Source organism: Micromesistius poutassou, assembly GCF_964030765.1.
Source record: "Micromesistius poutassou genome assembly, chromosome: 16".
In the NCBI taxonomy this organism is placed as follows: domain Eukaryota; kingdom Metazoa; phylum Chordata; class Actinopteri; order Gadiformes; family Gadidae; genus Micromesistius; species Micromesistius poutassou.
The window spans coordinates 10,557,301-10,569,969 of record NC_140286.1 but is presented as its reverse complement, the minus strand read 5'-3'; the positions used below and the strand labels follow the sequence as shown (position 1 = coordinate 10,569,969).

Sequence of the window (12,669 nt, the reverse complement as noted above, 5' to 3'; positions counted from 1 at the left end):
AGTCATAGGCTAATAGCATCCTTGAGAAATAGGGTTAGGGTAAATAATTTGGCTTTATCAGATTACACTGTGATACATTGTCAACAAATGCAACAAGAGGAGCCAATGAGTTATCCTGGCTCCCTGAGCCAAAATGTCTTTACTACCAACTGCCTTGGCAGTTACATGTGTGACTTAGTCATCTAGTGCCTTCCTATAGGTTGTTGTCTCCCTTTGGGTGATATGCGTAGGGCACATATCCCCATCTTTGCCGTAATGAGGTGGTTTTTCTCTCTCATCTCTCTACACCTCTCAGTCTGTTTCACACATTTTTTTCCCCGGGGGCATATGGCATTTCTTTATTTGTACTGGCCAGGACCGACGACGACAATGTTCCTGGGCGTGCATTCCCACGAGTAAGCTGGCCACATGAAAGGACTGGTGGGAAAGGGAACCCGAAAGAGAGAAAGACATTTAGAGAAACAGGAGATGGGGGCAAAGGGGACAGCCAGAGAGGGAGATAGACCTTGGATTTGGTTGGTTGGTTTTTGGTCTTGGGTTATCGGTTGTACGTAAGATGGTGTTGACTGCAATGACCTGTACAGAGAAGTTGAGGAGTTGACAAGGTGACATTCCCAAGTGATTTATGGTCAGGGCTGCACTTTTTGTTAGTCATGTCTGTATTTGTAATTATTCAGCAATTTTAAGGTTTAGAGGTCGATTGAGGACATTGCCACACTGATTGTGTTTCTAGATGTTTCTGAACTTCGTGTTTTTTCCCTTCCTGTAGACGACTTTGCTGATGACGAGGAGGTCCATTCCTTTGGCTACAAGAGGTTTGGTGAGTACTGGGCTGCATGTTTAGGGGGTCCGACTAAGTGGCTTTCTCTGCTGATAAGCATGTTAATAGTGCATGATGATTCTACATTATTAGACGGACCATTCCTCACCCACATATAAACACCTTACAAGTCGTCCTTGCTTCCACAAAAAACGCTCTTTAGGATTATTTATTTTGGACGCTGCTTCCCGTGTTATTCCGCGGTAATAAAACGCCGGAGGAGCGGAGGCAGAAAGGGGAACGCCACAGCATCCTGGGTGTTCCTGACCAGCGGAGCAACATCCAGCGCATATCAACCTCCTCTTATTATTGTTCTCTGACCATTAGCATTCAACCCCCTAAAACTAAACGTCAAAAAAGAGCTGTCAGCAAAAGGTCGCTTTCTGTACAATTCCCCAACAAGTATTTGAATATTCTTCTTTTTTTTCTCTTTGTTATGCTTGGTTAAGAAAAGCATACCAACCCACATGCATAGCTTCCTTGTAGTCGTGCTTTAGTGTCCACTACCTAAACATACATATATGTATGTGTCCCAAAGGGGGGGGCTTATGTTACAACAGTGGGGGGGGGAGTTGGCTCTCACGGTGGTGTTCGCTGAGGTTTCCAGAAGTGGTGAGTTCTCATTCCATGATTGCGCACAGCAGTCATATCAGCGAGTGCGACAGCCTGGCTGCTTCAAGTTGAGCGTGGCCAGGATCACTTTACACATGTGTTAAACTCCTTTAAGGCAGGGCCAACACCTCTGTGACCTGCTCTGGGGTGAGTGGTTACGATGGGCAGCCTCACATCTCGGGCCGGGAGCTGTTCAGTGGAGCCACATTCCTCCTCTGTCGCCGACTGGGTGACTTTGCCAGGGCGTTTGGGGTTAGAACAGAACAGAGTGGAGCCGTTGGGGGAGGTGGTAGGGGGGAGACCGGGCTGAGGATTTTCTCATAGTGGTGGTGGGCATGTACCGAGACTGCGTCTTTACCACTGACACCAGGCTCCTCAACAAGTCTGAAATGTTTTGACTGTCAGACGGTATCGAGGACCAATCGGATCCATTTCATTTGGTGAAAGGTATGGCCTGAGATGAAAAGGACCCAATTGACCAAAACAAGGTTCATTCTTTTCAAGAATACAGGACCTAATAAATGGTTATAGATGTACAAAACAAGGTTCCTTCTTTGAGAGAATACAGCACCTTTAAATGGTTCTAGATGGACAGAATTTGTTTTCAGATGTTCTCCAAGTTTCTCCTCTGTCACTCAATCTACAATATCGATACAAAATACACAGTAGCGGTGCACCCCCATCACGGGAGTCATAGTTTCAGGCCACGGTTCCATCCTGTTGACAAGGTTGGGACATGCGCCATTGCCTATCATAAACAGAATGGTGAAAGGGCTTCTAACCTCCCTCCCGTAGAGTCAGAAGAGAAGGAGCAGATGGATGAGGCTGGAGACTTTAGGGTTCAAAGATCTGCAGGTCATAGGACATCTATTATAGCGCAGAGGTAACCGCCAGACTCGGCAGGTTGCTTACCCACTACTCTGTGGCCCACGATGAACGTTCACCCAGCAAAGATGTGCTGCCCTTTGGACCTCATCCATAGAAACAAAGATAGATGAACAGAGCGAGAGACAGTGATGAAGAACCTCAGGTGACTTGTACTATATTGTGAGACCAATCGGTGCAGTGATTGTGTTTTTCTTTAGGGCCGGGCTGGGGAGGGGTTTTGGGTAGCTTGTGGGAATCAATGCTGCTTCACCAGAACCAAAGGAGAGGGTATTTTTGGATGTGTGGTGGGCACTCGTCTAAAAATGGGAAAAATAGCCCCTAAATGTACAATCTCAAATTAGTGTCTGTATATGTGTGTGTGTGTGTGTGTGTGTGTGTGTGTGTGTGTGTGTGTGTGTGCTAGGTAGATGGGAGGGTGTTTGGGAGTGGGGGAGAGGGGAGAAGTAAATGTACTCTGAATGTAAGGGAAAAAGGACATTATGTACTGCATGTGCTGTTTCAACCCATTTCTGAAATGACCAGTCACTCAAGGTCCTTTAACCAGTTACATAAGCTATGCTAAGCTATGCGCCATGACGCCAGAGTTGTATAATACATCTCACTCCAGCGAGCTGGTCTCCAACTGAGCCTAAGAGTAAGTGGTCGGGCCGGGCTAGGGGTAGGAGGGGGGGGGGGCGTTGTAAGTCCATCATAGATGTTTATAAATGCGAGGGGTACATCACTGAGTGTATTCATTCCATTACTTCATTGGCCTGAGAGCTTTTCCACTTGGCTTACATATCATCTCCTTCCTCTTCTTCTCCTTTATGTGTTCTCCCGATGCGTTGGGAGAACGTTTACTGACATCGTTACTTTCAGCCAAGGTGCTTCAACATTCTTGGGCCGATTATTGTGGGCAAAGCAGCAAGTGGTTTTAATTTATGTTTGGGGGGGGGGGGGGGCGTTGTGGGGGTTGGTAGTGGGTTATTAACAGAAAACAATGTTCTCCCTCCCCACCCCAACACCCCTCTCCCTCCCTCCCTCCCTCCTTCCCTTCCACCCTTGAGTCGGCAGGCTAGCAGTTTGTATTCATTCCTATTGAAAGATTACTGGCTCATGTTTATAATAAAATGCAGAGTATGTGTGGGAGGAGGAGTGGGAGCCAGGACAAGCCAGGGAGGAAACTCTACCAGTAAAAAGACAATGCTATGAACGTTGGACCATGGCCGGCGGCAGTGTTACGAAACAATAATGACACTTTACTGCCTTACTTTATTGAGAAAAACTTTTATTTCAACTCCATCGCCGGAGGAGACATGTGAGCGATGGGATCGGTGAGATGATTACTGGGTAATTCCAGACTTGACCACGGACAGGAAGACAGGCCTGGATGAGAACACAAATCATGAGGGTTCCTGCTGAACGAAGGGGGGCTAGTTAGGGGGATGACCCTCACTAGGGGTCCTGAAAGGTCAGGCACAGGTCATCATAATGAACCCCTGCTCTTTTTAAGGACTGATCTTTATTTAACCCTTTGACATAATGTCAGCGATAGCGGCCAAAGTGCAAATGGCGGTGAGAGCCAGGTTAAACTGAGATATGTTTGAGAGGTTTTCTTGGTGCTTCTCTGTGTTTTGACTTTAAGTAAGGGTTTTAACTGTTACTGAAAGACAACTGGTCTGCTGTAAAATATGTAGTTATTGAACAATGTTGCCACCATACATCCACAAACATACAGCACATGAGCATAAATCATATCCACAAAACATGTATTGAATACAGTTTAATATACTGTTAAATATACAAAAAGTGTTCAAAACAGATGTGGTTTTGTTTCTCGCTGGTAATGCGCTTTCGCTGGTAAAGTTGCATTAGACAACACTATCTATATGTAAAGAACGATTGTGTCCCTGATCCATGTGTGGAGCTGCAGCTGGATGCAGCTCTGAAAGACAGACCGCTTTGTGGCTTGACTCAACCCCCAGTCAATCAGGAGTTTGTTATGACTGTGTGAGTTTCGCCATCTCCCAGCAGACACCAAACCGAAATCATGCGGCGTCTTAAGAGACCTGTTGGCCGGGGACCATAACGGCCGCCTACGTTCATCCGCAAGGACAGCAAGAGAACGACTGAACTACTGTAGACAATTCACAGTGTAGACACTGTGAATTTTCCATTTTCTGAATTCCTATTATAGGACGCTCATGATGAGGACATGCTGCTTGTGCCTCAGCTTTGAAGCTCAAGTCTTTTGAGTCGGGGGGGGGGACGTCCAAAGTCAACGTCTGTGTTCTTGGAAAGAAGACAGAAGGAGGCAAAAGGGAGAGATGTCTATTTTACTTTGTTGCATGCTATCCCCCCCCTTCATTTCAGCTCTGGCTTGATGCGTGCGTTTGGCTGTGATTTTACTGGCTCTTACTGGATCTGATATTATCTTTGCTTATGTTCCCCTATTAACATTTGAGGGGATATAGTGAAAAGGGCTGCATAAGTAAGTCTAGCAAAAGATGGTTGGCTACCATGATCTTTTTTTCCATTGACTTTGCACTTCAAGTGACCGAAAAGTGCAGGTCTGGAGTCTGCTGTTTGTTTGCGCATTCCCATCTGCTGGAAAGGAAGCTCTCTATCATTCCTTGAGCCGGTTCCATAGGATTTAGCAAAGAATGGTTTCAGTCAACATATTTCTGTGGAGAGAATTTTTAAATAAAGCATTAGAAGTTCACATTTGACTTCAAGGTAAAACTCTTCCAATGTCTATTTTATAGTCTCCAGCAAAATGGTGATTTTCTGAGCAGGTAATTGTCATGCCATCCGGCTCCACACAGACTGGTTTTCATTGGCTCTGCTTGGCTGACAGGAGCTCGGTAATGCGCAGGGACAGATCGTCCAGTACACCATGAGTCTTGAGAGATCTCACATCAGCAGTTCCAGTAAATTGTGAGGGAGCGTGGCGGTGGGGCTGTTGTTACTTCGGGAAGATCTTGACTGCCACCCAGAAGGCCAGACCACACTAAAAACCCAGCAGAACAGATGGTGTTCGGAGCAAAGGAAGACATGCGTAAAGAAACTGCGTACCTCTGCACAGAACTCAGCACTTGCGCTGCGGTTCTTGGTCTTCGCTGTGGTCCGGGGTCTCGCATGCTTGTTCGATTAAGATATTAGAAAGCAACGCGGTAACACAACTCTTTGTGTGTTAACGTTGTTCATGGTGTTGTGGTGGAAGTTTGGTTACGGGTTGGGTACAGCTTGTGTGATTTATTTCAGGAGGAGTTGTGAGAAAACGGCTGTGTGTGACGAAGATGACGATGTTGTGGAAGGCCGTGGTGAACCTTCACTAAGTCCTTCCTCAGATCTTCCAGCTCTGTACCTATCAGCCACAGAAGACCCTCAGCTTTCCGTACCCCACTTCTGGGTGGAGTTTTGCGTGGTGTTGTGTTTTACTTGAAATTACCTCATCGTAACATACCTCAGGTGTAACGCGAGCAGGAGGGTTCACTGGGTCATGTTCACGGGGTTCGCTACGAAGGCCTATAAAACTTGTTGAAGGCCTCCACGTTGATCATCGGAGTGCGTGTGAGCCTTTGGAGTGGGAGATTAGTTCCCTGGGGTCTAAAGTGGGGTAAGAGGTTGGCAGTGCCAAACCAAAGTGAGATAACGAGTACTTTATGTTGTGAAAGAGTCAACTGGTTTAAGGTGTTGAAGAGATTCGCGGTTAAGGGGGTCAGGCGGTTTTGGCTGAATTTCATCACTGATGCATTCTCAGACTGAAGGACTTAAAAGTTTAGTTAAAGCAAAAACAACATTTATACAGCTTTTAGTTTAACTGTCAACTGTAATCATTACATAGCATTACACTGGCTCCATGATCATGGTGATCATCCTGTTTTGATTATACAGCTTATTCAAGTGTAATTTGAAAACACATTGGCTGCATGTGTGTGTGTGTGTGTGTGTGTGTGTGTGTGTGTGTGTGTGTGTGTGTGTGTGTGTTTGTGTGTGTGTTTGCGTGAGAGACGCGGAGAGTCATGTGACTTGTTTATTAAAAGGAACATACCTCCTTAATAATGCACATGCAGGTGCTGCTTGATTTCCAACTTTTACAGCCAAGTCGGGACCTGGGAAAAAACAAATCTCAATCAAAAACCAGAAAGAAAATGTAGTGCCAGTAAAGACTTGGTTCTGCTTGCCAACTCGAGGTGGAGCCGCTGTCGTTGTTTTACTACTTTCTTCTACAATCAGGCTTTCTTACCTTTTCTTTTTGCTCGCTTTGGCTTTTTTCTTCTATAACCTGAGGCAGCAGAAGTGCATCAAAACTATTCAACGAGGAAACCTCACAAACAGGTTTTTTTGCCAGACCCTCTCCCAGCGAGTCTGCATGTCAGCCCCAGAATGGAACCTGCTGACTGGGACAAAAAAAAGAGGCTGTTTTGATAGTGCAACCAATACCATCCCCATTACAGTGGCTTTTGCTTTGTTTACACGGCACACTTTGCGTGCTTTCTCTCTTCGTCACAGGGTTATTGAGCTGTTTGTCACATCCTGTCCCCCGACCTAAGCGAACACACATGCAGCGACCGGGACCGCCAACCATCCTGACACGCGTTGGATCGGAGGGATTTCTATAATCGACCGTTTTTTTCTTTCTCCGTATTTTCAACTCTCTGTGTTGATCCCTTTTCAGAGAACTTCACCTCCGGTTGAAACTGTCAATAGTGTGCCACAAGGCTTCAACAACCACTACAACGTTATATCCATTCCATTGTCCTAGATCCATTCTTTCATTTGTATCGTCAAGGAATAAAAGCACAATCAGAACCACGTTGTTATTGAATTCGCCAAGGTCTTTTCATTCACAATTTGTATCCTCTAGTGAAGCGATGTCTAGTATTTAGACCTTGGGTCTCCGTTTTCACTTATAAAGTTGGCAGCAGGCGGGACAAGCAGGTGTACGCCATTGTGAAAACGAACACATTTGGTATGCAGATGTGTGTAACGTTGGAACAGCGCTAGCCGGAAAGGCTGATGAAACTGATTAATCCCCAATCAAAGAAAGGCACACTTCATGGCACGCGTCGCCAACGCTGATTGCCTTAAAATATGAATGAATATTCGTGAAATGCCAGCACACAGTCAAGTTTGCTTCACTTAGGAATGTCATTTTAAAACAAATCCAAAGTTGTAACTGTTACTGAAAAATGAAAGGCCTTGGCCCTCGAGAGAACTTTGTCCCATTGTTTATCGGGTAATCACAAAAGCAACGTAGCATAAAACATGCACAACCCATTGCTATTTCTAGCGATGCATATCCCTTGTAAAAGATGTTCTCTCTTCCTTCCATCTAAACAACTGTTGAATATAAAGAGATGACAGAAGGCCAGAAAGATCTTCCCCAGCAGACTCGGGCCATACTTCCTCGTATGGTGCCTATATAGCAGTCCACATATTCGCGTTGTATGTTATTTTTCCCTTACCTCAGCATTAATACATCCACTTATTTGACCACAACTCTCTTTTTTCATGTACACTATGGAGAGGAAGCATCCCACAAAGACGCCCATGGTACTATACTGCTGCTAATAGCCAATCTCGACATCGACATCCTATTTGCCTTTTGAACACCATGGCACGAAGGGCCATGTGTATGCAGCGTTCTTCTCATGCGTCCTTTCATTCGGGCTCCAGCCTAACAAGTACCAGATGCAGGCAGAGGGCCCAGGGCCAATTTGAAGTGTCATAAACCTGTTTGAGAGAGATGGAGAAAAAAGAGAAGAGCAGAAGAGATGGAGGCTCTGGTATGCCGGGCTTGCTCAGCAAACGGAGGAGCTTAATGGTGGCTTGGTAATTTGTCTCAGGGGTGAGTTCCACCAACACCCAACTCCCCCCATCCCGGGTTGAAGAGTGTTTACTAGTTAACATTCCGGTTGAAACTGTTTATTCCAGGGTACTTATTAGGAGGACTTCATGATGACCTCAGGGGAAACTGTTTCTTTCTTTCCTTTTGCTGTCTTTCTTTTCTTTTTTTAGCGGAGCGGTATGGGCTTCACAGTGGGGCAGCCTGGATCTCGTAGTAAACCTGTGCGCTCGAGTTTTGTCATAAAACCGTGTAGTTAAAGTAATTGGGAGCTTCGTTATTAGTGGAGTGGAGTGGACCAAAATGAAAACACAATCTTATTGTTTAGGTTATATAGAACTCCTCAAACAACCAACCCCTCTCATTTGCTGTGGTGAATATTTGACTGATCTATTGATTGATGGATGTAGGCCTTTATTCGGTTGTTACTTTTCAAAATTTGTTATAAAACTGTTGTCTAGGGCTATAGTGAAGTTTTATTTCATGCTGGTCTCTCCCCATGCATTTTATTAAGAAAACGTGTGTTGCTTCACTGTGTGCGGGTGCAATTTTTTTGTACGTGGAAATAAATATATTCCACCACAAGGCTAGACTAGGAAATAAAGAGCCAAAGGTCCCAGAGTCTAGTGCGGTGCTTGCTCAAACCATTGAGTCATCTTAAAAATAAAAATCAGGAATAAAAAAACAACAACATTGCACAATGTTCCTTTCTTAGCATCGCATCCCGTGCATTTTCACACAAAGCCGAGCGCGAGGTCAGGGTTATTCCTGTGGTATCCTTGTTACTTTTACTGTATATACTGTAGCATTAACAGTCCATGCAATGGTTTTCCTCACTCACGCACAGAATGCCCCGGTGTGCACAGACTCTCTTTGTGTTGCTTTGGAAATTTCCACTGCCAACTGACTCACTGTGAGCCTAAGCATGGCCGTGAGTCCCGTTGCAGGTACACGGAGCAAGGAAGAAAACCACAGAGAAAACTGTGAGGAGAAATTTATGCTTTGACTCACCTCTCTCACCAAGCCAAAATGAACTACTAAGTGAGCTCTCTCAAATCCTACGTCAACTTTGGAAGTGTGGCCTTTAGATATGCGTGCTTATTCAGTATCAGTGTTGCACCTTTTATTGAATTCTACTCTTATTTGTGCTTCTAGTGGTCTAGGTGTGGCTCTCATCTTTAAACACAAAGCCTGTGTAAACTGTTAACTTAACAGCGATGAAGTACAGCCACCCAACATACCTGCACACTTCTAATAAGGTTTAAGTTTGCGATCCGCCGTGACTATCCCAGCACCTTGCTTGGGACCCCCCTGGTCTTGTTTCACAGCCTCTGGGCCGGGAGTAGCTCAGCTGTTGCCACGGGTGACCGCTTGTGGATGTCAGAGGTTGTTTGAATAAAATAGTGTGTTCAAGCTATAGCCTCACAGATGTGCAGGTGCTTCATCATCTTTAGTTATGAGATACCTCACACGGTGCAAAGGAACCGTTGAAATACGTTCCTCAGGTGAGCGCTGCCTCTGCTATTCTGTGCATGGCTTCAAGTCGTCCGATTATGTGTATTTTGTGCTGAGAAGGTTGAAAGGTCCACCCAGTGAAGTTAGTCTAGCTTTCTCCGAAGCTGCAATCCCCCCCCCCCCCCATCTGGTAACTACCACTGGCGCTTTACTCCATCCAAAGTGTTCTCCCAGCTACGCTGTTGACTTTAAATCGCCTTGTTTACACGCTGCTCCTCAGGACGGCACGCCGGGCGGGGCCACGGGGGGGTCTCTCACCGTCTAGTACCCCACTCGGGCTCACACTCAGGCCGGAGCCTTCGGCACACACTTCCTTGTCTAGCAGGAGGGCCTCGTCTGGGCCCCGCTGTGCTGCTCAGGCCACAGTGTTTTCACAGATGTGTGGGTCCAAGGCCAAGAGGGCAATCCTCTCCCCCAATGGGTCCAGCCCACCCCTTGACATGGAGGGATGGAGCCAAGACGCCTGTGGCTGGCAGATGCAGCCCCGGCAGGGCAACAACACTACCTTGAGGCTGGATAGCTGAACAAAATCAGCTTATTACAGCCAGCCAACCAGGGGCCAGATTTTAGTTTCCCAAGAAGAAATTCGAAGGTTGCTAAATATTTTCCTTAGAACCTTTTCATTTTCTTAAAGAAAATTAAGAACTTCTTAGAATTGTTTTCTTAAGTAGTTTTATTCCATGCTTACAAATTTTTTCTATAGTGTTCGAAATAAAAAATGATGTGATGAATATGTTGGTTCCCAAGACCCTTTTGTGAATCTGACCCCCTTCCTATTATTTGCTACAGCATTTGAAAGTTAAAGGCAAGTCAGTTGAGTCCTAGACTGTATTCTGTCTGCTAGTGTAATGCAGCACAGCTGTTTCTCTCTGGGAATTATCAAGCACACACACCATCCTGTTTGCTTCTGAAAATAAACTAACAAACCTCTACCAAGAGTGAAACAATGTTATAACTTATAACTCTTATAAAGAGTTATAATATATACAGTATATATTATACAGTACACATGTATAGTGGATCAGACATATCTGTATAAAATAGCACTGTATAGAGATGTTAATCTACGTTGGACAAACAGCAAATACATTTCCGGCAGTCTGGTTGCAGCTTTTGCAGACTTTGCAAACATTCTTTTTAATGGTAATTGTTTACAGAGACTTAGAGAGAAGTACTATATACTCTGTGTGCACACATATGGAAGAAATGTTTCTCTTAATCATTTCATCAGCCATAACCATTGCTGTGTTCTTTTTTTCCACTGCCTTTGACACCCAAATCTGAGGAAATTCTAGAGAATGATTACTGTATTGCCAACAATTCAAGACCATTTTTGACCGTTTGGCAAAAGTGTTTTTCACCCTTAAAAGCATTCAATTATTACTGCAATATTGCAATCATCAGTTTCCTGTCTGATATATGAAGAATGCTACCAGGCTTTTGTAATTCAGGGATTGCTACACTTGGTATGCCAAAGGGCACTAGGTCACCTTTCACCAAGTTCCAACATACCCCCTGACTTTAGCAACCACAATGTTAAGTAATGCATCATACTATGTTGGGTACATAGAAAACCATCTATATTCAACACTCAGAGGTTGGTTAGCAACATGAGAATGACAGAGAAGGTTTCCATTTTGGTATTGCTTTGCCTCGTTGTTCTTTCGTTTTTTGTTGCTTTTGCTGCCGTATGGCCAACATATGCGCTGTAGCTGGAACAAAATATCTTGGGTTTCATACAAACTCTCCTGTTTCCCCTTTTTTTACAAGAGTAAATGTTTTCGATTGACACTCAACCACAGCCATCTCCTGTTCATTCGTGGTCAGAGTTCAGCCACAAAGTATGTCACTTCCCCCATACATCCTGCTTGTCCCCTTTACATCCCAGTGTCATCATCCTGTGGAATAACGGCTTTCGCCTGCCTGCCTTTGTGTTTCTCATTTCTGACCCAAAGCTTTCTTGTTGTTGATTTTGTCTTGCAGGAATCCAAGAGGGTACAGAGTGCACCAAGTGTAAGAATGACTGGGCGTTGAGAGCAGCTATAGCCCTGCTCTATGTGCTATGTGCTCTGCTCACCATAGCGGTGGCCGTGCTCGGATACAAGGGTAAGTCATCGTTTGTGAATAGTCCCTCCGTGAACAAGGTTCACCATTCTTAAACCAGTGATTGTTTGTCATTATTATTAACTGAATGTGTCTTATTTTGAGTGATAGGTATCGGGACAATGTTGTCATATTGCTACTAAATCAACTAGTGTTGAGTGGTCCATCGGATTGGTTTTGATTATAAGGTATGCATTTATCCATTTGAGAAAGTGATGCATATGTGGTACCTCTTAATCACCGGCATTTCAACTATTAGATACAGAATTTTTTAGTGTGAGGGTGGGGATTGAACTTGCGAGGACAGGTGTCCATTGGTTCTTATGTCTAACACCTTAACCTCTTGGCCATCAATGTGATGAATTGTTCATACAGCCATCAAGACCCATTTGGTCTTTCTCCGAGTTCTCAATATTGATGGAGAGTTTATCGATGGGTGATTTGCACTGCCACTTTGGTTTCAAACCTGGAAAAATACAGATTGGGGAAGGAAAAGCTGTGTGAGTGATTGCGAGAAGGAATGCCATCAGGCTTGAATTGTAGATGTCAATCTATATACTGTTCAGTCCAAATTGAAACACACAAATATGACAGTAATGGTCTACCAGGAGTGGGGTTCGAACCCACGAGGACATATGTCCATTGGATCTTAAGTCTAACGCCTTAACCACTCGGCCATCCTGGTTTAGACAGAAGCTGCCAGTCATCAAGGGACACATTTGATCTTTTTCATACAATGGTAGGCAAGTTTTAGAGACTTGTATCAGATTTGAGCAGCCACCGGTAGAGAGTGCAGGGTTGCTGCATATGGGATGAGCTGCAGAGGTTGAACGGCACATGCAGACCAGCCATAAGGGAGTTGCAGTAGTCTAGACGTGAGGTTACAAGAGTCTCGACCAAA

The 12,669-nt window shown here is 44.8% G+C and overlaps 1 protein-coding gene and 1 non-coding gene across 2 annotated transcripts in view; one reads left to right on the top strand and one right to left on the bottom strand.

Annotated features, from left to right (window-relative positions):
- Nucleotides 1-12,669, top strand: part of colec12 (collectin sub-family member 12) — a 33,302-nt gene that overhangs the window by 3,383 nt on the left and 17,250 nt on the right. Inside the window, exons 2-3 of the mRNA XM_084480558.1 lie at nucleotides 770-820; nucleotides 11,649-11,771. Coding sequence (XP_084336684.1) covers nucleotides 770-820; nucleotides 11,649-11,771 — 174 coding nt within the window. The remainder of the gene's footprint in view (nucleotides 1-769; nucleotides 821-11,648; nucleotides 11,772-12,669) is intronic.
- On the bottom strand, nucleotides 12,371-12,453 carry AC3HAE_031432 (transfer RNA leucine (anticodon UAA)). The gene has a single exon. It is a non-coding gene; the product is annotated as a tRNA-Leu (tRNA).